We start from the raw sequence: 24496 nt of genomic DNA on the forward strand, positions 1-24496 counted from the left end.
CGGCCTGCGGCTGCCCGAGGAAACACGCCTCCAGGCTGCTGCTCCAGGCTTCTGCATGGCCCGGTCCAGATTCTGTCCTCGTCACCTTGTCCCTCTGCCTGGATAGTTCTGTTTTCAGTCAGGTATGCTCCTGATCACAGCTTCGTCCCCACTGGCAGACACGGATGTGGTTGTGAGCCAGTGACGCTTCTTGACGAGGGGCAGGTGGCCGGCCACGGCGAGCTGGAGCAGTGGAGTTGACTCTTTGGGTCTGGCCCTGACGGGCAGCGTAGTCACTGTGAGTCCCCTCAGAGTGCTGGGTCTCAAGAGCTCAGTCTACTGCACAGCCACGTTCGGCAGCGTGGATACATGAGGTCCCTCCCCCCATTCACCGGCCCAGGGACCCGAGGTGGCGATGACTAGAGCTGCCATGAGCAGAGGTATACGAGTCTTTGTGTGGACGCATGAACTCATTTCTCTTGGGTGAATAAATACCCAGGAGTGGAATCATTGGGTCATTATGTAGGTGCATGTTTAACATCTTAAGACCCAGCCAAACTGCCTTCCTAAGGGTCTGTCCCATCTCCCATCCCCACCAGCACTCAGCATGGCCAGTCTCTTGTATTTTAGCCATTCCAATAGACGTTAAAAGTTCGGGAATTTAGGGCTTCCCTGGTGGCGCAGTGGCTGAGAGTCCGCCTGCCGATGCAGGGGACACGGGTTCGTGCCCGGGTCCGGGAAGATCCCACATGCCGCGGAGCGGCTGGGCCCGTGAGCCATGGCCGCTGAGCCCGCGCGTCCAGAGCCTGTGCTCCGCAGCGGGAGAGGCCGCAGCAGCGAGAGGCCCGCGTACCGCAAAAAAAAAAAAAAAAAAAAAAAGTTCGGGAATTTTGAGAGTTGATTGTTAAACACCACCATGATTAAAAATTAAATCGTATTAAAAAACCAAGGACATACTCAAAATTCATCATGTCTTACTTCCCCCCTCGTACCCACGTCACAGTGCACCACCCAGAATCTCTTCTCAACCACATGAGTAGCCTGAACGTGGCCTGGTGGGAGGATTTACCCCACAGGAATCAGCACAGCCTACAAACCAGGGCTTCATCTCTTATTGTTCAGTTGATTGTGTAGACTTGAGTCTGTAGTAACTACACCGTGAATAGCAAAAAAAAAAAAAAAAAAGAAAGAAAGAAAGAAAAAAGGAAAAACTTCCAATATCAAAAACTACTATCCAATTCGGCAGAGAGTTTGCTCATGTCACCAAGGAACATGCGAGGTTCCGACACACACCTTTGTTGTTTCAGTTTTGTCTTAGCAAGATCAGTGAAAATACCAACCAGTGTTTATGTGGGAACCGCACTCAGCCATCAGTTGCAACCGTGGGTCAGGTACAAATACAACAGTTTGTCAAGTCAACTGAAGGGGTTTTGGTGAGACTCAACCGGCCATATGGAATTTACAAACAGTGTATCGTATATTTTATTGTATATTTTATATAAACTGTAGATTTTATTTGTAAACTGTGTGCTTGCATCCTTTATGTCAGTACAGTTTATAATAAACTTACATACGTCTGGATGTATCTGGATGTATCTGTGCGCATGTGTATAGAGACAGACACAGAGAGACAGAGAAATAAATACACCGCACACACGCGTGCGCACGCATGCACACACACATAAACAGGCTTACGCTTACTTGTCACCATGTATCAGCACATCACAGCTTTCAGACAGCAGGGGGGCAGGTCCCAGCCTGTCTTCTCGGCGCAGAAGGCACACGGCTTGGCCTGGCCAGTCCGAGCATGGGCTTGGGGAGGGCACCTGAGGCCAGGAGAGCGGGGACTGGTGAGGGAATAGCACCTGGGCCCTCAAAAGGTGAGAGGGCACGAAACCCGAGACCACAGCGGCAGTGGCCACAGATCAGGCCTTCGACCCGCCCACTCGGGCCTGGAGAGGCCCTCTTGGCCTCAACCGCTCATTGAGTCGGTGGCCGGGAGCCTGCCCGGTCAGATAAAGGAAGCGGGCCCTGCCCGGGCACCAGGGGATCTGAGGGGCCCTGGCCGCCTGCATCCTCACGGCGCCCCTCTCTCTTGGTTCCACCTGCCACAGGCTCCTGGACCAAGGCCCCGCCCTGGCCCTCTCCCGGGTGGGTGCTCTCCTGGGGCAGGGGGCAGTGCACAGACCACACTCCCAAACTGTTCCCTGTGGCTCTTTCCCTTATGGCGTAGCCGCCCCACCCCTGCCAGCCTGTGTCCTGGCCACACCAGTCTGCCACCTTGCACACTGCAGCGGCTCTAGTCACTCTGACCCACTCAGTGTTCCCGGACAGCCCGGCCGGCTCAAAGCTCAAGGCTTTGCTCGTGTGAGTCACTCCTGGTCGTGGCTGCCCCACCCCACCCCCGCCCCTTCTCACCTGCTCTCTGCGTCCCGGACAGCCCGCCCCTGCCTTCCCCATCCTTTGGTGACACAGGTGGGGCCCCAGAGGCAGGTTAGCCGGCTCCCCAGCTGAGGCGGCTGCCGAGAAGCTGACCTCGCACCGAGCAGCCTCGCGGCCCTCATCGGGCTGTGCCACAAGGCACACGGGGCCCAGAACGGGCTCCTTCCAAGCTGTCGCCCTCAATGCGCCAGCCAGCCACCTCTCCCACACGCTCTGGGTCACCTGGAGCGCGGGGCAGCCTGGAGCCCCCGTGGTACCCACCCCTCATGCTTGACGTGTGCCTTTCAGGCCCTTCCCCAGCACCTCCGCCCTCCCCCCGGACCTACCGTATCATTTCACCCTGCTGCCACTCGCAGAGCTGGGACAGAGGCTCCAGGAAAGGAAGGAGTGGGGCTTTGCCCCTGGAGGCCGGGGCTGCAGCTCCCTCTTCCCTCTGTCTCCTCGACACAGATTCGGGCCACACAGATGTCCCTTAGGTCCTGCTCGCTGATTTCTTAGGTCTCTGGGGTGACAAGGCAGGGAAGGGGTGATCATCGATGGCACAGTAGGAGACCAGCCAGGGCAGAGGCCCATGGCCTGAGGTCCACAGCCCCAGCCTGTCGGCCCCTTGGACCAGGCTGTGAACGTCGACGGCTCCCCGACCAGGCTCACCGCAGAGATAGGCCACAAGGGGGCAGCCCTGGGGTGCTCTGCTCGTGCCCCAGGCCTGGCTCCCTCTTGGCCCACCCCGGGCAGGGTGTAGGGAGGAGAGCAAGCGAAAGCCAGCTGGTGAGCGGTTGTCAATGTTTATTGAAAGACGGGGTGGAGGGCGGGCGCCAGCGGCAGCAACCTCTACCAGGGCACGGGCCGGGGGAGGGGCCGGGAGGAGGCTCTAGGGCTGAGGGGCAGGTTAGGCCAGGGCCAGGGAAAGCCTGGCAGGCGCACAGGCCCGCCAGGATGGGCGGCAAGGCACTGGCCCAGGTCCAGCTCCGGGCCACACGGCCCGGCTGAACGGCGGAGGCTGGCACTGCCCTGCTGCAGGGAGTGCGCCTCGTCACCCTGGGCAGCAGCATTACCGAGCCCCTGGCTCAGACCTTGAGACTCAGGCCGTCGGGTGGCACGTCCATGGGCTCGACACGGGCCCAGCTAAGGGCATATGCTCATCAGCCCAGGCGAGCAGCTCGGCAGCGTGGTGCAGAAAAACCATGAGCCGGGTGTGCACATGGCCCTCGGCTCCTCCTGGACGTAGCAGCGGAAGAGGCTGCCCAGGCTGTAACCCTTGCCGCCCTGGGCCCGGGTGCCATGGCTGTGAGCATGGTCCAGGCCCCGCGGCGCCGGCAGCGTACCCAGGCAGCTCCGTGCACGGCAGGGGGAAGTCATAATCGAAGCCGTTGTGCGCCACGAGGCACAAGGGGCCCTCCTGGCAGCTCAGGAAGGCCTGCGGTGTACGCACCACAGCGCTGTCAAAGCCGGCCTTCTGGCACCTGGCCAGGCCCTCGCTGCTCACGCCGGTGATCTCGCTGGCCTTGGCAGTGAACGGGCGCTCCGGGCTCATGCAGAGCGTGAGCTCATCCGGGACCTGGGGCAGCACCGGGGCGTCAGACTCATCGCGCTTGGGGTTCTCCAGCGAGGAGCGGTGGACGGCAAACAGGGAGAACTCGGCGATCTTCGGGTCCACGCTGGGGAGCCCGGTGGCTTCCAGGTCCAAGAAGACGAAGGTCTCAGCCTGGGGTCCCTTGGACATGGTGATGTTTTCACAGGGACAGTGAAGCCTACAGCTGCCCAAACAAGAGGCACAAAACCTGAGGGCCAAAGAGATGGGGATGCCTGGAGTTGGCCACCCACAGCCGTGCCCATGGCCAAGGTTCCAATCCTTCTGGGTTCACTTCCTGCCACTTCCCAAGCTGGGACCCAGAGACCAGGCCCTGTTACTTCTGTCCAGGATGAGGTGTCCTAGGGGGCTTGTCACCCCATCCCTTTTGTCCTTCAGTCCCTCCCCGACCATCCCCACTACTACCACCTAGTAAACAGCATAAGGAAGGCCTGATGTGCCCAGACCCCAGCCCAGAGGCCTCTGCCTCTTGCCTCCAGTATACGGACAGGAAGACCATGCCAGGTCCATGTCACTGGCGACTTGGGGAGGTGCAGCCCAAGATGGTATGGTCACGGACACACAGTGGCCAGGCGCCTCAGGCACAGCACCCCTGGGGTCGGCTGCCGGGACGCACACAAGGGGGCACCTGAGAAAGCCCTCACAGTGATCCCCAGCCTCCCTGGCTTGGCCTGTGCCCTGGCACGCGGGTGCTGGCCCCAACCCAGACCCCCGCCTGTCTCCGGGCCGCCGGCAGCTGCCACGCTGGCTTACCAGGAGCGGGCGCTGCTCGGCTTCCTGGGCTGTTGGGCAACCGGCTCCACACAGGCTGCTCCGAGTGACCTTTAATCTGTGGCCGCGCCCCCCTCCCCCCAGCTGCCTGTCGGGCAACCAGGAGGCCTGAGGCTGCAGGACCTGTGTGGCCGGCTCGCGGCCCCCTCGCTTGCCCACAGCCGCTGGGACACATGCCCCGTGTTTACAGATCGGAAATCCAGCTCCTGGGCCGCAGGCGGGGTCCCAACAACGAGCGAGCAGCGCAGCCCAGGCCGAAGGAACGTGTTGTCACAGGCACGAGGAGGAAGCCCGAGCCCTCCGCCCAGCCCTGCCTCCCAGTGTAACTTAGGTTCAACACCCAGCCCCAGGCTGGGGCATCTCCCACAGGGGCATCTCCAAGGCACAGCTCCCCCCACCGTCACCAGTGAGCCGGTTGCCCCTCGTGAAGCTGAAGTGAGCTGTAAGGACAGGCCTTGGTGCGGGCTCATCTTCCACGAGGAATGAGAGATGGTATCTGTTTCTCGGATATAAGGACCCAGAACTTCTCAGGAGCCTTTAGCGGAGGCTGCCAGGGAAGGAGCAAGGGAAGCGAGGCAGGCGGGGGCAGCCCTCCACCGAGCCCTGTGAGATCGGGTGTGGGGGCAGCCCGGAGCCACCCAGCCCCCAGGCTCCGGGGCCTTCCCAGCCCCAATGGCTCAGTCGAGGGTGAAGGGCACAGTCAGAACAGGAGGGGAATGAGACGGCCCTCCGTGATCCAGGAAGCGGGTGACCTCATCCCCGGGACCTCCTCCCGGGGCAAGACATGCCAGCACTCGGCAGTGGGCGCTCACAGGCCCAGTCTCCTGCCGCAGGTCTTCCAGAGTCCCCTGGTCTGTAAAGCTGTCAGTGAACCTGGACTGCGGTGCCCAGGGGCCTGCCCGTCCTCCCACCTCCCACGGCAGCCATCTGGGGGATGCCCCAGGCAGGCAGGGGACCAGGCCTGGGGGCTCTGGCAGCCCAGGTGGGAGGGGGCCCAGCGCCCAGCCCCTGGAGCCTCCTTGCCTGCAGCAGCCACAGGGTCCTTGGGGAAACGAAGGTGCAGATGCAGGGGCAGGGCCGCGTGGGCGCAAGCGAGGCGGCGACCAAGCGCCGAGGGATGCCCCTCCCCCACGGCCTTCCGCCTGACGCTGGGCTCAGGGAGGCGGGGCCCCACCAGTGGTGCCGGCTCCCGCGCTTGAAGGGAGGGAGGTGGCTGTGAACGGCGCCCTGCTCACGGGAGATGCAGAGAACAGCTTCCTGGCCAACCAATCAGGCCACCGGCAAAAATCCCCCAGGCCAGTGCCCGGTGACCTGGGGAGGAAGGAGGAGGAAGCACACGCTCCACTGGCCGCGACCCAGACGCAGCGGGCGCCAGCGGCCAGGCCGTGGGGCAGCAAGGAGACCTCACGGGGCATCCCCAAGGCCGGCCCCAGGGGAGGCAGCGGAACGGGGCAGGGGGCGGGCGGGGAGCTCTGGCGGCATTCAGCCAGAGGTCGTGACGAGGCATCACCAAGCTTAACAGGCAGTGGCGGCGGCTCGTGGGACAGGCAGGATGGGGCAGACAACCGAGCAGCCCAGGCCGCACAGACGAGGGCAGGATTCACTTCGTGATACAACAAAAACTAACACACCACCGTAAAGCAATTATACTTCAAGAAAGATGTTTAAAAAAAAAAGTAGGCTGGAGGCAACTTCTTAGAACCTGAGCTTTCTTTTGTCCCCAGCTCACACCGCCCCGACCCACCTCCGGGCCCTCGTCACGCCCCCCCCCAATCGCTGACGGTACGGAGCACGTGGAGGGCAGCCTGGGGAGCACGGGGGCTGGCTGCTGCCTGGCTCTTTGGGGCAGAGTGCCCTGCTCCCAGGCTACTGCAGGCCATTGGGCAGGCCATCGTTGAAGACCTTGTATTTCCAGGTTACCCCTCCCATTCTGATGGCTGCAGAGAAAAGAAAACAGCAAAGTCAGTCCAGCACTTCCCAGCCCGTCTCTCCACTGGCCTTCCTCAGGTCCCAGGCCCCACCCCCCCGCCCCCACCCCCACCCCCGAGCCAGGAGCCGTGAAGGGAGCCAGGGCCCGGTGAGCACGGCTGGAAGTCCCCGCGGGCGCCAGGCCGAGCCCCAGGCCGGGGTCCACTCGCTTGGCCACGTCCCTGCCCACCCCCGTCCCCGGAGCCCAGGAGCGAGGAGCTATTCTGATTTTGATGCTGTGTGGATTTTAGTCAGACCAGCAACCAGTGCACACCCGTCCTCTGCCCTCCCACACAGCAACGTCGGCAACTGGCATTTGGTCGCGCCCACCCCAAGGGCGACTCTGAAGTCAGGAATCATGCGGTGGGCCTCAGCCACCCTCCCTACTCACCATCGACACTCCCTCTGGGGACGGTCACGTCTCTCCGCAGATAGGATTTGGGGGTGTCACTTGCCTTTACTAAATCCTCAGGTTTTCCCAACCTCTAGACGCCCCAGCCCCGCTCTGCTCCCGGGGCTCCCCCGACCCCGGGCGCGTCCTCAGCTCACACGTCTCTCCTTTGTTCCGGGCCCTCGTCCTGCCTTGCCTTCTCTTGGCTCAGGGCTTGGCTGGGTCGTGTTGTCTCTGGAAGCCTGGGCCCTGCTGCTGCGTCCCAGCTACTCCAGATTGCAGGAGACTAGGCCTGGGGATGCGTCTTCGCGGTCCACCTGCTCTGTACTCAGCCCTCAGCTCTGCGACCTCCGCCCTCCTCCTTCCTTCCTTTCTCCGCATCAGGCCTCTGTGCTGCTTTTCTTTGTCCTTGTTTTGTTTATCCGCCCCATTCTTAACTCCTAAGGGTGCCTGCTTGCGCTTCTCCTTGTTGGTGTTTCCTAGGTATGTTTGGACAAGATACTATGTTAATTCAACTTGGTTGGAAAGTTCTGTTATCTGAATGACCCATGAGGCCTACTTTTCCAGGTCTTTCTTCTCTCTTCCATGGTGTTGGTCCAGGCTGGGGAGAGGAGGCCCTCAGAGGCCAGAAAGAGGTGGCTTTCACCTGGCCACCAGCCATGTCAGGAGCCCGAGCTTGCCATGCATGTCGATCATTTTCCTCACAGAAGAGCAGGCTAGTCTCCCTGGGAGCGCCAATCTGTACGGACCTGCTCTGCTTACGCCCTCCGCTTCCAGCCCACCTGCCACCGTCCCCGCCCTGGGACTGCCGGCCACACCGCCGTGGGGCTGTCCTCGTGGTTGCAGCTTTCTCCCCCCATTGCATCCATCGAATTGCCTCCATGGACTTTGCTGCTTCCAGAAACCTGTTTGTTTTCAAAATGCATTGATATTTTGATGGCCTGGGAGGCAGAAGGGGCTTTGGGTCCGCCCAGTCGAGCCGGTGACGGGTGAATGACGATGGGACGAGCTGCCCACCCACATCGCCAAGGCCCTGCCCACACACTCGAGGCCACGGCTCTGGGCGCCAGCCCTGTAGGCGCACCCAGTCCCCTCACTCAAGCCCCTCACTTCAGGTGTGGGGACGTGTGACCAACATAGCCTGGCTACTGGCACCCAGATCGGTGGCCTAGCTTCTTATACGGGGAGGTGAAGTAGCACAGACACACGGACCTCCCACAGTGGTGGGCCCGAGGCCGCAGAGACCAAGGCCCTTACTCTCTCAGGTAGACACAAGGGAAACGCCAAGGCGCCTCCAACTGGCCCCTGGCGTGGAGTTGCCAGGGGTCATTTCTCTGCTGTGTCTATAGCCTAAGAACGAGTCTCAGACAACACGAGGAAGCAACGCTGACCACAGCGCTTGCACTCTAGACTCCCTGGATTCCATGGCGAGCAGACACTTCTCTGCAGGCACAACAGGGGAAGCGGAGGGGTTCACGCAGCTTAGACAGGAAAGGCGAAGGCTGCCGCTGTCCTGTGAGCACGGGGCAGGTGGCACGCCGTGGAGAGCACTCGCGGTCACTAATGTACTAACAAGAGCATGGGCTGCAAGCACAGTACTAACAACAACTACACACGGGGTGAGACTCACAGCAACAGCGGTGATGAGGATAAACGTTAGGATGGATGTTTAAATGGAGGCTTCTGCTGCAGTTCAGTCAGAAAGAGGCACTCCTGGGTGCCCAGGTATACACGTGGTGAGCGCGTGCACGAGGCCAAGAGCGGCGAGAAGGCCCGCGAATTCACGCAGACAGCCCCCCATGGGAGGGCTCGGGGCTATGTGGCCTGAAGCCAGTCCTTGGGGGTGCACTGGGTGGGGGGGATTGACAGGCAAATGCTGGAGTCGCCGTTGCCTCAGGCGGTGGATAAGAGTTGGGGCAAACAGTAGACCAACCAGAAGGCGCAGAAGGAGAGGATGGGAAAGGAGATGCCCACGAGGGCTCTGCAGAGCTCTGACAGTCCTGGGAATCTAGAAGGCCACGCGCACGCCCCGGGGCTGTGCGGGCACCCAGGAGAGACCTGAGACGGCCCTGAGCCGGTGCCTCTGCTCGGCCTCTAAGAGGGTGGGAGCAACAAGAAGTGAGGCGGAAGGAAGAGTCGTCAGCCACCTGGCCGAGCGTGGATGAGAAACACGAAGCTACGTGTACCCAAGAAGCTCAAAAACCCCCAAATGAGAGAAACGCAAAGCGACCCGCACCGAGACACGCTATAATCAGACCGCCAAAAGCCAAAGGGCAAGAGAGGTCGGAGAACGGGAGAGAGAGGGGACTGTGCAAGGGCCTCGGCTACGAACCGATGAATGTCAGCAGATCACAGACCCCCACGTGGGCGGTGGGCGCACAGGGAGAGAATTCTCAGCGGGCAGGGACAGCGCTTGGCCGCGGGCAGGCAGAGGTGGTGGGAGTCTCTAGCGTGCGAGGCATGTTCCATTTCTTAGCCGGGGTTGTGGTTACGCAAGTACTGGCTTTAAAGTCATTGGAACTGGATTGAAGGGGAAATATCCAACTTTTCACTTTTCTCTCTCTAAGACTCAGAGAAAAGGCCATTTTTCTTATCACAAAAGAACAACAACAACAAAAACCTTTTCTGAGTGTTTTTTTATCTAAGAAAAATAGACTTACTCAGAAAAAAAAGTTTAAAATTAAATTCAGATACAACTTTGCCCCTATCCAACAGCAGAAAGGTTGGAAGGTTCAAAGCCAGCGCTGACGAGCATCAGTAAGATGGAGACCGCTGGCCTCACTGACAAGACAGCGGGAACCCCGCCTCGGGATGGAAGCGCAAATGTCGAAACATGTTCACTGTGACCTTTTTTAAACATTGACCATCAGAGGAGAAATTCTCTGTGTAATACATGTTCACTGGGGAATATGTGAAGGCTGCAGAGCAGGATAAAGAAAGACTAAACGAACTAAAACACCTCTGATTCCAACACAGAGCAAACCAGCGTCCATGTTCTAGCTGAACTCCTAGAAGGGATTCTTCTACATTTTTTTCCCTTTAGATAAGTGAAATCATACTGTATATTTCTTTTTTGTGTGGTTTTTTTTTTTTGCGGTACGCGGGCCTCTCACTGTTGCGGCCTCTCCCGTTGCGGGGCACAGGCTCCGGACGCGCAGGCTCAGCGGCCATGGCTCACGGGCCCAGCCGCTCCGCGGCATGTGGGATCTTCCCGGACCGGGGCACGAACCCGTATCCCCTGCATCGGCAGGCGGACTCTCAACCACTGCGCCACCAGGGAAGCTCCTGTATATTTCATTTTTAACCTGCATTTTCCTTTTAACATTACACGATACACATTTGCTCATGTCACTGTAATCAAGTTTTGAAACAACAAATACCGTCCCACCATATTCATATACCAGAATTTACTCAAGCATTACCCAAGGGTAAAACCTGGGATTGTTTCCATTTGTCACTATTGTAAATCCTGCGACAGCATCATGTGAAACGGTATAAAACTAAAAATGACCTACAGGGTCAGTAGTAGAAAATGTTAAGTAAATTATAGCAAATGCCTGAAAGGAAGTGTCTGATGATTAAAAATGTGACTTCAAGAACATGGGAAAACGCTTAAAATGAGATCCACGGGAAAGAATATAATAGTGTATACATGTTGTAATTCTACTCACCTCACACAAAGAAATAAAAGATGACGAGAGGAAACGGAATAGAGGGAAACAGACCAAAATATTAACACCGACCATCTCTGGGCCACCACATTACGTAATGTTTTTAGTTTACCTCTGCACGTCTTTACGTTACGTCTTTACGTTATCCCAATTTCCTACAATTAATGTTTTTATTTTATAATCCGTCAGACGAGTTTTCAAGGGAAGGAAAACCTTAAGCATTGGAAAAAGAAGAAGAAAAGTGAGAGGCCAGTCCCCAAATGCGGGTCAAGCACAGAAGGAGGCAGGCACTAAGCGGAGGTGCACCGTGAAGGCCCTGTCCCTGCCCACCGGACGGGTGGCCACAGCCACAGAAAAGTGGTGACCACATACCTAGACTCATCACAGAATTGTTGCTGCCCCAACAGATCTGCTTGCCCTGCTGCTGCTTCGCCATCCGCACGGCTTTCACCGAGGTGTCAGTGACCTCCACGACCGCTTTCAACAGCTGGGAGGGAGGGAGGAAGGGAGGGAGGGAGGGAGGGAGGGGACTTGTGGGCTTGAATGCTGGTGGTCTGACCCACAGAAGGTGTCTCCTGCTTCCCACCCAGGTTGACGCCAAACATGTGCGTCCACCCACCAGCCCAGGGTGAGGGCAGGTCTCCCAGCTGGAGACTCACCCATCAGAGCTCCCCAGGCTAGCTCCTCCCCCCTGGCCCAGCGGGGACGCCACACTATCACTGACCCCATCCCACAGAGGCCACGCAAAGCCAGGGTCACGGTGGGAAAAACACTGTCCCAAAGTAAAAGGGCCTTTCTGCTGGGAGAGGATGTGCCCTAACTCAGCCTGTCGGTAGAACTGCAAAGGACAAGCCGGTCAGAGGTTCGGAAGTCTAGGAGCTTTTTTGTTGAAAAACCAAGGCCAGCATCATGGAAGCCCTGAGCACATGTCAGAGTTCCACGCATGGTGACTGTACTCACAACCGTAACCAAACCTAGCACTCCAGGCCAGCCTCTGGGGCTCTGAGGCAATACTGATGTAGTCAGCGCAGCAGCGTGAGGCCACTTTTTCTCATCTGTCTGAACCGGGTCAAGGGCACAGACAGGCAAACTTCTGTCTATCTGTCTGGCATAGTTCTTGGCCACACAAGAACGAACAGGCTGTGATACATTTGGGTGTTTCGTGAAGACAGAGTAAGGCCAATACAGGGACAGAAGCTGGAGGCGGGACGAGGGTCTCCCACATTCAGCTAGGACCCAGTGCAGGCCGTGCGCCCGGGGTCTCGGCTCAGCTGGCACTCCCCTCCATGGCACCGTGAGAAACGCCTGCCCCAACCCGCCACCCACTCGCAGGGAGTCCAAGCCTGTCCAAGCCCTCAGGTCCCTCACTGGGGGCTAGGGTGGCGCCTGGGAGGGAGAGGGAGGGGTGAGGGTGACGCTTACTTGGCTGCATGAGGTCAGAGTCTGGTACACGGCCTGGATGATGGGGCCGCACGGGCGGAGGTTGGGGCCTGGGCGCTGGCAGCAGTCTCCCAGCTCATCGTCATAGACTTGCAGGAAAGCCACGATGAGCTGCCGGAAGTCAGAGATGACCAGGCGCAGCTTCTGGTCTAGGGTGCTGGCGTCGGCCCCACCCACAGCGGCTCCTTGCTTGCGCTGTGCAAAGCACTGCAAAGCCAGAGGCGGAGGGTCCCTTGAGGCTGCCCTGCCTGTCGCGGGGCACCAGGTCCCTAACCCGCTTTGTGAGGCGGGGTCTGCCGCCCACTCCATGCTTCCCAGAACTGGGAGACAGACAGAAGACCAGAGGCCTGCATGGGCCTCAACATCCTCCTCGCGACCTCAGTAATGAGGCTGGGTCCAGGGCTGCGGGGAGGGCCACACGCCGAAAGCCCACCCGAGGACGGTCCTGTCCACTCCTCAAAGAGCCTCCCCACTCCTGCCTTCACGGAGCCTGAGTACCCATCACATTCTAGAAACTGGTGGGCACCCACCACCTTGCTTAGGCCTCCCGACACACTCATCGTAAAGACGGGGTGTCTGAGGCTGGGGTGGGCGACGTGCCTCGCCTTAGGACACGTAGCGGGGCCCCTGCGCCCCTGCGGCTGGCGCCTCACCTCCACCCTGAGCGACTGCAGCTTCGAGGCACTCTCCTGCAGCTGCCGGGCCAGCTCTGCCACCTTGTCGTCCTCTGACTCGATGGAGGGGCTGGCCCTGCAGGGAGAGAAGGGGGGACACTTCTGCCCTGTGCCATCACGGGCACTGGGGCACCTGCGGGCCACGCACAGAAGGCTCTGTCCCAGGTAACAGACCGAGCGGGGCGTGTACCTCTGCCAGGCATTGCTCTGCTTGTCGAGAAGTGGCTGCACGCCCAGGGGCCACGCGTCACACTCGGGGCTCAGGAGCATCTGCAGGTGGGGGCTCAAGAAGAACTCCGCCAGCAGCGCCTCATTCTTCTCCCGGGTGTCCTCGAAGTGCTCTTTCACACTGCAAAGGCAGCCCCAGGGCCACGCCATCACCGGCCAGAGACCCAAGAGGCCAGATGAGACCGGGCAGAGAGGCCAGGAGAAGGCATCTCCTCCAGTCTCCGAGAGCCCACCCACGTGTGGAGACACCGCGGGTGCCCACCCTCCGCCGGGGTCAGCCCGTGTTCTCCGAGGCCCGCACCACACCTTCATGCCGACAGCCTGGCACCTCGGGTGGCACCCCGGGGTGGGGGTGGGGCTTCCTGCCTAGGCTTGCGGCCCACAGCTCCTGGGCCAGGGAGCAGCCGCCTCTACGGGAGCGGGGAGCGGAGCCCCAGCCGGAGCTGTGCCCGGGGCTGGGCCCCTAGCCCCTCCAGCGCCAGACGGAGGACCAAGGGCGCCCACCGGCCGTTCCAGGGAGGGCCCGTCCCGAGCCTTTACCTGCGGCAGCTGGAGCCTCCGACAGTCAGGCTCCGGACCACGTCCAGCAGCTGGTCCATGAAGCGCAGCTGCTTCTGGGCACAGGCCCGGCCCTGGGCAGGAAAGGCCACATGCACTCACTGGCCAGGCATGCCACGTGCCCCCAGCCCGCAGCTGGCCCCTACCCAGTAGCCTCGTGGACTGGCCTGGGGCCCCTGGCACAGCAAGACAGGCCATGGCTGTGGCCTGCGCCGAACCCACTCCTTGCGGGGAACAAGAGCTCGTCCCCAAGGGGCGGCAAGCAGCCAGGCCTTACAGCCAGGCTTCCCAAGTGGCAGCCGACTCAGCCCCCTACCCCAAAGGCGGCTGGGACTCCCGGCAGGGAGCTGTCTGGCCAGGAGCTCAACTCCTTCCTCCTTCCAGAAAGGGGAGGAGGCTCACGGCTGATCCCCATGATGTAAATACAACCCGAGGGGCCCAGCCTGCTCCCTAGAGCCCTGCATAAGCAAGGATGCTGGGAGGTAAGCTGGGCCCGGCTCTCCGCTCGAGCTCCTCGCTGGCCTGCCCTGACACACCGCTATTCTGGGGAACGCACCAGAAAGATGCGCTCAGCCAGCATCACCGGTGACTCAGTATAAAGCCCTCCAAGAAGCACCTGCATTTAAAGTGGGCTGAGAGCTCGGTGCTTTGTGACCACCTAGGGGGGTGGGAGAGGGAGGGTGGGAGGGAGACGCAAGAGGGAGGAGATGTGGGGATATATGTATACGTATAGATGATTCACTTTGTTATAAAGCAGAAACTGACACACCATTGTAAAGCAATTATACTCCGATAAAGATGTTTAAAATAAATAAATAAAGTGGGCTTAGAGGGAGAGGGCTGAGAGGCTCCTGGTGGCATCTCAGGCTGGGCAGCCCTGTGTGGGGAGCAGATCTGGGGACAGGGCCACATTCTGCTATCATGTTTGCAGCTCAGTTCCCCGTTCACGAGTCTCACGGCTGCGGCTGCCTGGCTCTCGGCTGTGTAGCCAAGAGCTACCTCCTGCCAGTGTCCTTGCCCAAACAGGCAAGGACACCACCTATACACCTATTCCTGGGAATAGGAGGTGGGAGGTGGGACACTGTCTAGACAGAGGAAATCCTGGGCTGAAATATGAGACCAAGCGCCACTCAGGATCTCACAAAGGCTTGACCAGCGGCCAGGGTTGCGTGCCGTCCCTTCCTCAACAGACCCGGCTCCAGGAGACCCCCCCAAGCCCAGGAAAGGGTAAGTGTCCCTCACAGCCTGTACACTGAAAGCTACAAAACATCTCTAAGAAAAACTAAAGAAAACCTAAACACGTGGAAACACAGCCCGTGCTCAAGGATAGAAAGAGTTAATATGGTTGATGGTAATACTTGCCAAGGTGATCTACAGATTCAACACAATCTTCATCAAAATCCCGATTGGATTTTTTGCACAAATTGATAAGCTGATTCTAAAGTTCATATGCAAATTCAAGGGACCCCTAATAGCCAAAACAACCTTAAAAAAGAGCAAAGTTGGAGGATTCACATGTCACAATTTCCTACAAAGCTACAGTGATCAAGGCAGTGTGGTACTGGCATAAGGACAGACATATAAACCAATGGAATAGAGTAGAGAATCCAGAAATAAACCCTCACTTTTACGTTAACTGATTTTCCACAAGGATGCCAAGGTCTTTTCAACGGTGCTGGGAAAACTGGATAGCCACATGCAGAAGAATGAAGTTGGATGCATACCTTACACCACACATAAAGCTAACTCCAAATGGGTCAAAGACCTAAATATAAGAGCTAAAACTATAAAACTCTTAGAAGAAAACACAGGTGTCAATCTTAATGGCTGGATTTGGCAATAGATTCTTATATATGAAACCAAAAGCACAAGCAACAAAAGAAAACTAGATAAACTGGATTTCAACAATGCTAAAAACTTCTGTGCTCCGAAGGACACATCGAGAAAGTGAAAAGACAAGCCACAGAATGGGAGAAAACATTCGTAAATCAAATATTTGATGTGACTTATATCCACGATATATAAAGAGTTCTTACAACTCAATAATAAAAAGACAAATAACCCAATTAAAAAGTGGGCAACGGAAGCGAATAGAGACTTTTCTCCAAAAAAGATATACAAATGGCTAATAAGCACATGAGAAGATGTTCAACATCATTAGTCATCAGGGAAACGCTAACCCTTCACACCCACCAGGATGGTTGGTGTCAAAAAGACAAGAACAAGTGCTGGTGAGGATGCGGAGAAACTGGAACCCTCGCACATTGCTGGTGAGGATGTAAACAATTGTAAAATGGCGGCTCCTCAAAAAGTTAAACAATTCCACTCCTAGCTATATACCCAAGAGAACTGAAAACACGTCTTCTGTCACAAACATATAAAGAACAGTCACAGCGTTGCTTGTAATAGCGAAAATGCGAAAATAATTCTTTCAAATATTCTTTTTAAATTTTAAGGGTAGGTGCAGGGTTTCTTTGACTGATATGGGGGTGGGTTAGGCCTGCCTCTGCATGGAAGCCCACGGGTGGGCAGCACATGGGGGAAAGTGCAAGGGCTCAGGAGCCAGAAGCCTGGGTTTGAGGCCAGGCTCTGTCACTGGGTAACCTTGAGAGACTTGTCTGTCACCTTCCCCATGAGATGGGGCTAAGACAAGTACCTCCTGCCAGTGCGGGTGTGACAGTTACTGGCATGTAAAGTACTTACCACGGTGTCGGTGTGCATGAAGCCGTCCACCAAGGACAGGATGTGCTCCTGCCCCTTCGGTCATCACAAGCCAAAGATCCTTCCCGGCCTCCTCAGCCACCCTCCCCTCTCGGCGCTAGGGATGACTGGGGTCTACCCAAAGGAATCCTAGGGGTTCCTGCCCCAGGGGGCTAAGGAGCGGGGACTGTGGGCGCTAGCTCCTGGGCCTGAGGGAAGAAAGCCCTCCCATGCCCACCCCAGCGTCACCGAGGCCCCCGGCCCATGGGGACAGAGGGCCTTCTGTTACCTTCAGGAGCTCGTGGTCATCCAGCCCACACAGCATCAGCTCATGGCCCAGTTTCACCATCTCTGTTGGAACACAAGGACCCAGTTACCACAGACACCCACCCAAACAGCAAGGACACCACACACCCATGCAGGGTGCCGAGTGCTTCCCTGGTAAGGGTGCTCCTGCTGTAGCGTCAGCGGGCCCAGCACCCATGAGGCCGGGTTGGGCCTGCAAGACCCAGGTATACAAGGATGCAGGTGGAGGACACACCAGGTGCCAGGACTGCCTCTTGCTGTGTGACCTATATCCAGTCACTGCCCTTTTCTGGGGGCCAGTTTCCTCACCTGAAATAAGAGGTCGCACTCAGTGCTCTTCCATATAGGGAACTCTTGCTTCTAGCAGAAGCCAGCCAGCTGCCTGAGGAGCCCACAGAGGCCAGGGAACCTTCCAAACATGCTGTGTGTCACTGTTTCAGAGACCTCGCCAAGCCAAAGCAAAAGGAACCATCTCACATTTGTCAATCTCCTGCACACCTTTCATGCCAGCATGTCCCTTCATTTTGCTGGCAACCCTAGGAGATGGCAACCCTTTCATCTCACAAATTGGGAAACTGAGTCCCTGCGTGGTGCAAGAAATGCTGGGCCACGGCTTCCAGGGAGCCCCGGGCATTTTCTGAGTAACCACCTGGTATACGAAGAAAGGCCAGAACTTGCAGCCAGAAAGCCTGGGGTCAGTGCTCGCTCCATACCCCTCCCCCCAGCCCTGCAGCAATGCCCTTACCCTCACAGCTCCCACCCTCATATGCCTCAGTGGCAGGACACACATCTGCTTTGGAAGGTTTGCTGCTAGAAGCAGAGCATCTCCAGTCATCCTGGAGACACGGTACAAATGCCAGTTATACCCCCAGCACACGTGCTCAGCCCACACCCCTTCACCCCGAATCCTTGCGTACGCCCTGGCCTCCCTCTCACTTAGCCCACGTCCGAGTCTCATCGTGGCCGGACTCGTGCCCTGTTAGACCCAAAGGCAGGCTGCAGCCCTCCTCAGAATAAAGGCCAACATCCTTCTGCGGCCCACAAGGCCGGCCTGATCTGGCCCCGTGGCCCCTCTGACCCCATCCCAGCCCTTGCCCTCACTCTACACCCTACGTCAGCCACCCCGGCCTCCTGGCTGCTCCTCCAAGCTGCCAGCCACACACAAGCCTACCTCAGGCCCCTTGCGCTTGCTGTCCTCCTGCCCTGAACGCTAACCTTCCTGATACCTGCCTGGCTCCCTTCCTCCCTTCCTGCATGGCTGTTTTTTTAAACAAAGGCCTTCCCCTGCCACCTTGTGTCAACAGCTCCACCCTCCTCCCAACCCACCCGAGCGCCACCTTGCCTTCACCTGGCTTGTTTGTGGCGCTTCTCACCATCTGATGCACTGAGAATTGGCCGCCTTCTGTGCATCAGCTGCCTCTCCCAGCTAGCAAGTGAGCTCCGTGAGAGCAGCACAACTCACTGCTGCACCGCCAGCACCTAAAACAGTGCCGGGTGCACAGTGGGTGCTCCATAAACACCCGTCACGTGAATTTGTGGCTTCTAACCCCCCTACCTGTCCCGGTTTCTCCCAATGATACTCTTTCACAAGCTCTCGTGTCTACCACCTGCTCTGCCACTCAGCGCACTCCCATGGGGTGGGCAAGGCTGAGCGCCCACACTTTACAGAAGAGGAAACTGAGGCAGGGAACAGAAAGGGCCAGGGTTGGCACCTGTGCGTGCATGTGTGTTAGAGGATCCAGGTGTGGCCTGATGACCAGGCTCGCCCGGCCTCGACACGGTCCCATCAGGAGGAAAGTGGCGGACATGACAGTGCTGGGGAGAAGGGCAGCGCCTCTGTGCAGCCCAGGCCGGCCCCCAGGCCAGCCCCGCAGGCTCCAAGACACAACCCCTGCTCTTCTGGCCCACTGCAGCCTCAGGGACAACTGTCCCCAGATAACTAACTTGGCAGTGCCAGCAGCGGCACGGGTCAGGAATCTGGGGTCCAGTTAACCCACCCTGGAGCTGGTGGGGGGAGGGAACACAGGCCCCTGGAAGGATGGACCTTTGGAAACACTGTTGTGTGGGCAGAGAGCCAGCCACCATCTTGAGGACTGCAATGCACTCCCCTTTACCTAATGTTCATGGCTGGGTTAAGGACAGTTTCTGCCAAAAAGCGATCAAAAAGAAGCGGTTCCAAGATAAGGCCCCACAGGCCCACAGAGCGCTGCCCAGCGCGCTCCCGGGAATGCCTCATGTCGCGTGCACGCACACACCCCAGTGCAACGCGGACGGACCGCTGGTGGCGTCGGCGAGAACGGCTGTCTCTGCCCCCAGCACCTCCGTGGATGGGCTGGCAGGGTCTCCTTCACGTGTGCAAGGGAGGGTGGGTCCTAGTAGGCTCTGGTAATATCCACGGAGTGCGCACCATGCAGGAGAAACCACCAGTCCAATGGGAAATTCGCGACCTGCTAAGGAGGCCGTGCACCAGGTGAGAATGGCCCCGAACCCGCCATTCAACACGAGACTCCCACAGCGGAGACCCACCTTGGATCTTCACCTCGGCTGAGGCCCCCTTAGGTGAGCTGAACCTGTCTTGCCAGGAGGGACAGACCCTGCAGGGAAAGAGCAAAGCCCAGTCAGGCCTGAGTGGGCTGCAGGGGCCCCTCACACCCCTCCTTACACATGCTCTCAAAAGCGAATCTTTGTGCCTAGGTGCTAAATACCACTGGAACACTCACTTTAAAATGGATAATCTCATGTGATCTCAACTCCGTAAATTATCAGAGAAACAAAAAACCAAAATATTTCTGAACGCTTACCTCAGAAATGCGAATGTGAATACTGAAATTAAAATTCTCACAATAAGGCTTCCCTGGTGGCGCAGTGGTTGAGAGTCCGCCTGCCGAGGCAGGGGACGCGGGTTCGTGCCCCGGTCCGGGAAGATCCCACATGCCGCGGAGCGGCTGGGCCCGTGAGCCATGGCCGCTGGGCCTGCGCGTCCGGAGCCTGTGCTCCGCAACGGGAGAGGCCACAGCAGTGAGAGGCCCGCGTACCGCAAAAAAAAAAATCTCACAATAAAAGACATGAAATGACTGCCCAAGAGAAAACACTGAGTTCCTCAGAGCACTGAGCTCTTTATCAGGAGGAACCCGGGGGCTGGCTTTTCTTGCAATCATGGCGCAGGTCTATTTGGAGGATGTCCGAAATGGCCTTCCCTGCTCTGGCGTCCTTGCAGGCCTGGCTCGGGCCCCCTCTCGCACCTCTACGTGTGTGCCTGCCCTTCTCCGCCTGCAGCGCTTTCTTCCCGCCCAAGCCAAGCACACAGAGTTGGCTCCAGCTCATCCCATGAAGCCCACGGCTGACATCACCGCCCCAGGGAAGCCAGGGGCGGGCTGGACATGCCTGCAGCCAGCTTGGCATCCTTCCGTCACTGCGGGGCCTGGGAGCTGTCTTTCCACTGCGCTCTGACCGCCCAGATTTCAGGCTCACCGAGGCCAGGAGCTGACTTTCTGTTCTGTATTTCTAGGCCCTAACGTGGCAGCCAGCACTGAAATGGTGGCCAGTGGGCATTAACGAACGGATGACCACAGCCCCATGTCACAGAATAATCTGCCATTAGTAAATGCCCATGCTGAGCTCTCTCAACAGAGGGAATGTTTTTAAACTAACATAAGTTAACAGGAGATGATGCTACCCCAGGTCACAGCTTTGAGCCAGCCTCCCAGGTGGGCAAACAGCAATCCCAGCTGTCCCCCCGGCTTGGTGGAGCCCCAGCCTTGATGATGCCACACAGATAAACGGGACAGTGGCCACCTGTAAGCATCTTGCCTTAAGATGCCCAGCTGACGGGCAAGACCATTTCCAGACACAGAGCACATCCAAAGGCAGTAAGGGGTGCGATACACTGGCAGGCGTCACAAGTGACGCACAGCACAGGCCTCCCACTGGGTCTCTTCCATGAGGGGTGCAGTCTGAGCGCCGCGTCCCCAGCCCCAAGCTCCACGCCTGGCACAGCACCGAGGCCATGGGAACTTCGCTCCAGCTGCTTGCCAGGGAGCCCCAGGATGACTGGGGCCAGGACCCCGCCCTGCTATGGCAGTACGGGGGACCAAGCCTCAGCCCCAGGGACCTGCTGACTCACTCGTCACGGTGGGAGAGGGCAGGGTCGGTGTTCGGCGGAAAAGGCTCACTGTTCCTTCCCTGTCTTCCCTGTTCCTTCCCATGCCTCCAAACGCCTTCATCCCAGGTCACACCGGCCCCAACTACGCTGGGGCCCTGGAAGCTAGTGGAGCTGCCCTGACCCGACCTGAGGCACCAGCCCCCCCGCTACTTGCAGGACTGCAGGGAAGAGGGGGCGGGGCAGCCACCCGTTCTGCCAAAGAGGGCTGGGCGAGTAAGGGCGGGAGGAGGAGCCCCGCTGTGTGAAAAGCTAGGAGGCTGGCCCTGGGCCTGGTTGCTAGGCAACCTTCCCACTCACAGAGCACCAGAGAGCAGAGAGCGCTCAGCGATCCATCAGGCTGGACCTCAGCAAACCACTTCAACACGCTAAAGAATAAATCCCCAAAAGCCTGAGTGACCTCACTCGAAAGGGCTTTCATTAGAGTTGATTTTCCTGAAGCAGCAGGGAGCAGGGCAGAAACTAACGGTGCTCAAGGCCTTGAACGCAAGTACAGCTCTTCGGGAGCCTTAACCTCAGCAATCTAGGGGCCCCACGGCTCTGCCCCGCCCGTGCTGAGGGCCAGCTTGGCATAGAGGACCCCAAGAGCCACCACGCCCAGCCCCCCAGCCAATGCCGCGTGCAGTTTCCAGGTTCCGCCCAGACAGGGGTGAATAGGTGGCCCTAAAGGAGGCTGAAGTGGTGAAGCCACGTGCAAAGAAGCCAGCAGGAAACTGGGAGAAACCGGACTGTGCAATCCTCTGGCCATCGAAAGGCCTACGGCACTTCTGCCAGCTTGGGAATCATAAAAAGCAACCGGACATTACCTGGTTGCTTCTTAAAAGGATTCTGTTTCTTGTATTTAAAAAAGCACTGAAAGCATTTGAGGACTGCAGCCAGAGGCTCTCACCCATGCCCCCTATGGCCAGCAGAGGGACCCAGTCCCCAGCTTGCACCTGGGCCAGGCAACTCTGGGCTGCCTCCCACGAGAGCCTAAGACCTGACTCTGGCCTCCCTCCGCCTGGGAGCGTGTTCAAGACCCCCGAACTAGCCCAGGCCATCCCCACTACTCTCTCTCCTCCCAGGTCCCTGGACCAGGCGCTGGTACCTCCAGGGCCAACAGTGCCTGTCATGAGAGCCATTGCCATTCCAAGCCAGGCTCCTGCCATCTTTTCCCAGGGCTCTTGCAGCAGCCTCCGTTATTGGTCTCCCTGCCTCCAGCCTCTCCCCTCCAAATCCATCCACCACAGGACTCCCAAGTCACCCTGCTAAAAATGCCAATTTCAGTATGGCACTCCCCTGGTCCCGTGCCTGTCCTGCCCAGAGCGTAAAGTTCAAAGGCCTTCACGTGGCTTGGAAGGCTCCACGTGAGCTGCCCTGGGCTGCCATTCAGGCCACTGCCGCCCGGCTCTCCCTCCCACACCTTCACTCCCCGCTCCTGTGGAAACGAGTGCCCACCATGTCTCGTTCCCTCCCAGATCAAATGCCACCTCCTCCCTGCCAAGGTCCACAGCACTCAAGACTGCAGAGGTGCGCCCAACACTGGGATCAGTGCCTGAGCCTCTGTGGACGCTAAAGTCCCAGCTCCTTGAGGACGCCCATCCGTGTGTGAGGCACCTGGAATGGAACCCCGGTAAGCACGTGTCTGTGCACCTACTTGTCACCCCACAGCCTGGAGCATGTCTTACATATGTTCAACGCTGCACTGCGACCTGGGGCTGATGGCGGGGGTGGGGGTCCCACCGGGTGCCTGCCCTCCAGCAGCTCCCAGTGCTCTGGAGAGCCAGACAGGACAGCAGGCCAAGACCCAACCAACAGGCTGAGGGCTCTGGCAGGGGTGCGCTCAAAAGGCTGTGGGTGTCCCGAGGAAGGAGGAATACGTTTTGCCCCGGGAACTGGAGACTTCTGAAAAGGAGACAGGACGTGTGAGCTGGGTCTTTGAAGGCTGTATAGGAGTATGTGTGACATGCAGACGCCTGGGCAGGCTTTGCTTCCCTTGCACGGTGCCAGGCACACACACCCAGCTGCACCTTGACCCAAAGGACTTGGAAATGGGGTCTTGGCCCTGCCTGCCACTCCTCGGTGGCAAGACCTGAGACAGTTCTCGACTCCAGCCTGACCCTCAGCTTCCCAGTCTGAAAATGAAAGGACTGAAGTACATCATTCCCCAGGTCCCTGCCAGCTCTGAAACTAGTAGTTACAGCAAGAAAAAACGCTCAGAAGCCAAGCTCAGCTTCTGTGAGGCGGCAAACAGAGGAGCTGAAGCACTTCGGGGGCACTTTCTTCCCAGATCTGAGCACAGCTTCACTTCTTATCTAAGCAGCTGCTCTCACAGTGACGGGGGATGGAGGACAGCTCCTCAGATAAAGAACAACCCCCATCTTCCCCCCAGCGGGTTGAGTGGTGCCCGTGTACCCCAGGGGTGGGGGAGGAAGAAACCAGGCTGTTACCGTGCATACATCCACTCCAGGATTTCCAAGCGGTACTTCGAGGGGCTACACAGCAGTTCCTGAATGGTCTTTGGTTCTGTGATATAAAGACCCTGGAGGAAGGGGCAGCTGAGGTCCTAAGCAAGGAAAGGGAAAGCCAGGAAGCTTTAGAAAGCCAACATCAGCGAAGGGCTGAAACGCACATCTGCAGTCAGGCTCTCAGCGCACCTCCGTTCACGCACGTTCCCGGCCGCCCAGCACCCACCAGGAGGGTCACACACACCCCACCACCCCCGCCGGGCGCGCCCGGCACACTGGCAGCGCTGTCGATCGCGCCCAGAGTTCAGTCCCCCTCATCCGCGGCTCCGGCCGCCCGCCACTTCCCGTCCTTTACGGACGCCCCCTCGGAGCGCAAGCGGTAGTTTGATTTGGTAGCAACTGGGGCTTCGGAGAGATTCCGATCCCGGCTCCAGGCTGTGGGAGCAAAGGGAAAGGGGAGGGAAAGGGCCGACGGGGCCGATCGCGGACGGGAGGGAGGTGTCGCGGGGCGGGGGGGAGAGGAGAGGGGATGAGGGGAGAGCCGGGACGGGGTGGGAGAGGGGAGGGGCGCGCGGGTAGCGGCCCCGGGACCGCTGCCTGACCTCGCGGGGCGGGCCTCCTCACCACCGCTGTCACGGGCACTGGCCGCTGACTCGGAGGGGGAGGCATGGACCCCGCCCATCTGTCTCCTCCGGACCCCGCGAGCTCCTCGAGTGCCGGGCCTGTGGCCCCCGACCCCCGCCGCCCGCCCCTGCACTCACTCCGCGCGCCCGGCCGGGTCTTGCAGCGACAGAAGCTCAGGTGCGGTAGGCGCATGGCGCCTGCCTGAAGTACCAGGCGGTACCAGAATGAAGGCCTGGAGCCGCCCAAGGAGCCGAGAAGGACGCCCCACAAGCCTTCCCCCGCAGCAGGACACAGGGCGCAGCCTGCAGCGGCGACTGGGGCGGCGCGCCGGGCGCCGCCGACTTCCGCAGCAGGCCCTGCCCGCCCCGCCGCCCGGCCCCGGCCGCCCCGGGGCGGCTTCTCGGCCCCGCAGCACCTTCAGCTTCGCGAAGACCTCCACGGCCGCCTCGAACACGCTGTCGTCCCCCTCCTCCTCGTAGCCTCCGCAGCCGCCGCCAGCACCCAGCAAGGCCATGTTTCGCGCTCGGAGCCGCGCCCCGCCCCCACG

At 58.9% G+C, this 24496-nt stretch overlaps 2 protein-coding genes across 10 annotated transcripts; both read right to left on the reverse strand.

The window, feature by feature from the left end:
• Positions 1-2929: 2929 nt before the first annotated feature.
• On the reverse strand, positions 2930-6300 carry TREX2 (three prime repair exonuclease 2). The gene is given in 5 exon segments (XM_027097902.1): positions 2930-3554; positions 3557-3630; positions 3633-3754; positions 3756-4202; positions 4766-6300. Coding segments are annotated over 4 exon segments (651 nt in total). The 5' UTR covers positions 4145-4202; positions 4766-6300; the 3' UTR covers positions 2930-3488.
• A 114-nt stretch (positions 6301-6414) lies between these two features.
• On the reverse strand, positions 6415-24496 carry HAUS7 (HAUS augmin like complex subunit 7). Of its 9 annotated transcripts, none has more exons than XM_027097894.1 (11): positions 24365-24496; positions 23308-23423; positions 19246-19313; positions 16703-16764; positions 13696-13787; positions 13118-13276; positions 12907-13003; positions 12236-12460; positions 11186-11300; positions 7339-7621; positions 6415-6720 (listed from the first exon to the last, which is right to left on the reverse strand). In XM_027097894.1, the coding sequence occupies exons 1-10, from the start codon at positions 24461-24463 to the stop codon at positions 7350-7352; spliced, it is 1305 nt and encodes a 434-aa protein (XP_026953695.1). In that variant the 5' UTR covers positions 24464-24496; the 3' UTR covers positions 6415-6720; positions 7339-7349. The 9 variants fall into 9 exon arrangements, with proteins under 9 accessions (XP_026953695.1, XP_026953693.1, XP_026953700.1 ...); XM_027097892.1 differs by having other exon boundaries at positions 7301-7621; XM_027097899.1 differs by lacking the exon at positions 7339-7621.

This window comes from Aethalodelphis obliquidens, unplaced genomic scaffold, assembly GCF_003676395.1.
Source record: "Aethalodelphis obliquidens isolate GAN/ISIS:26980383/991018 unplaced genomic scaffold, ASM367639v1 scaffold118, whole genome shotgun sequence".
Taxonomy (NCBI): Eukaryota; Metazoa; Chordata; class Mammalia; order Artiodactyla; family Delphinidae; genus Aethalodelphis; species Aethalodelphis obliquidens.

Bases quoted from the DNA above. Each gene is read 5' to 3' on its own strand.
- HAUS7 (XM_027097894.1), bottom strand. From the start codon at position 24,463: ATGGCCTTGCTGGGTGCTGGCGGCGGCTGCGGAGGCTACGAGGAGGAG. The intron at 13,004-13,117 runs GTACACGCCCCG...CTCTCCCTGCAG, and splicing joins CAGAGCAATGCCTGGCAGAG to GGCCAGCCCCTCCATCGAGT. The intron at 7,622-11,185 runs GTATGTGGTCAC...AAACATACCTAG, and splicing joins CAATTCTGTGATGAGTCTAG to GAAACACCAACAAGGAGAAG.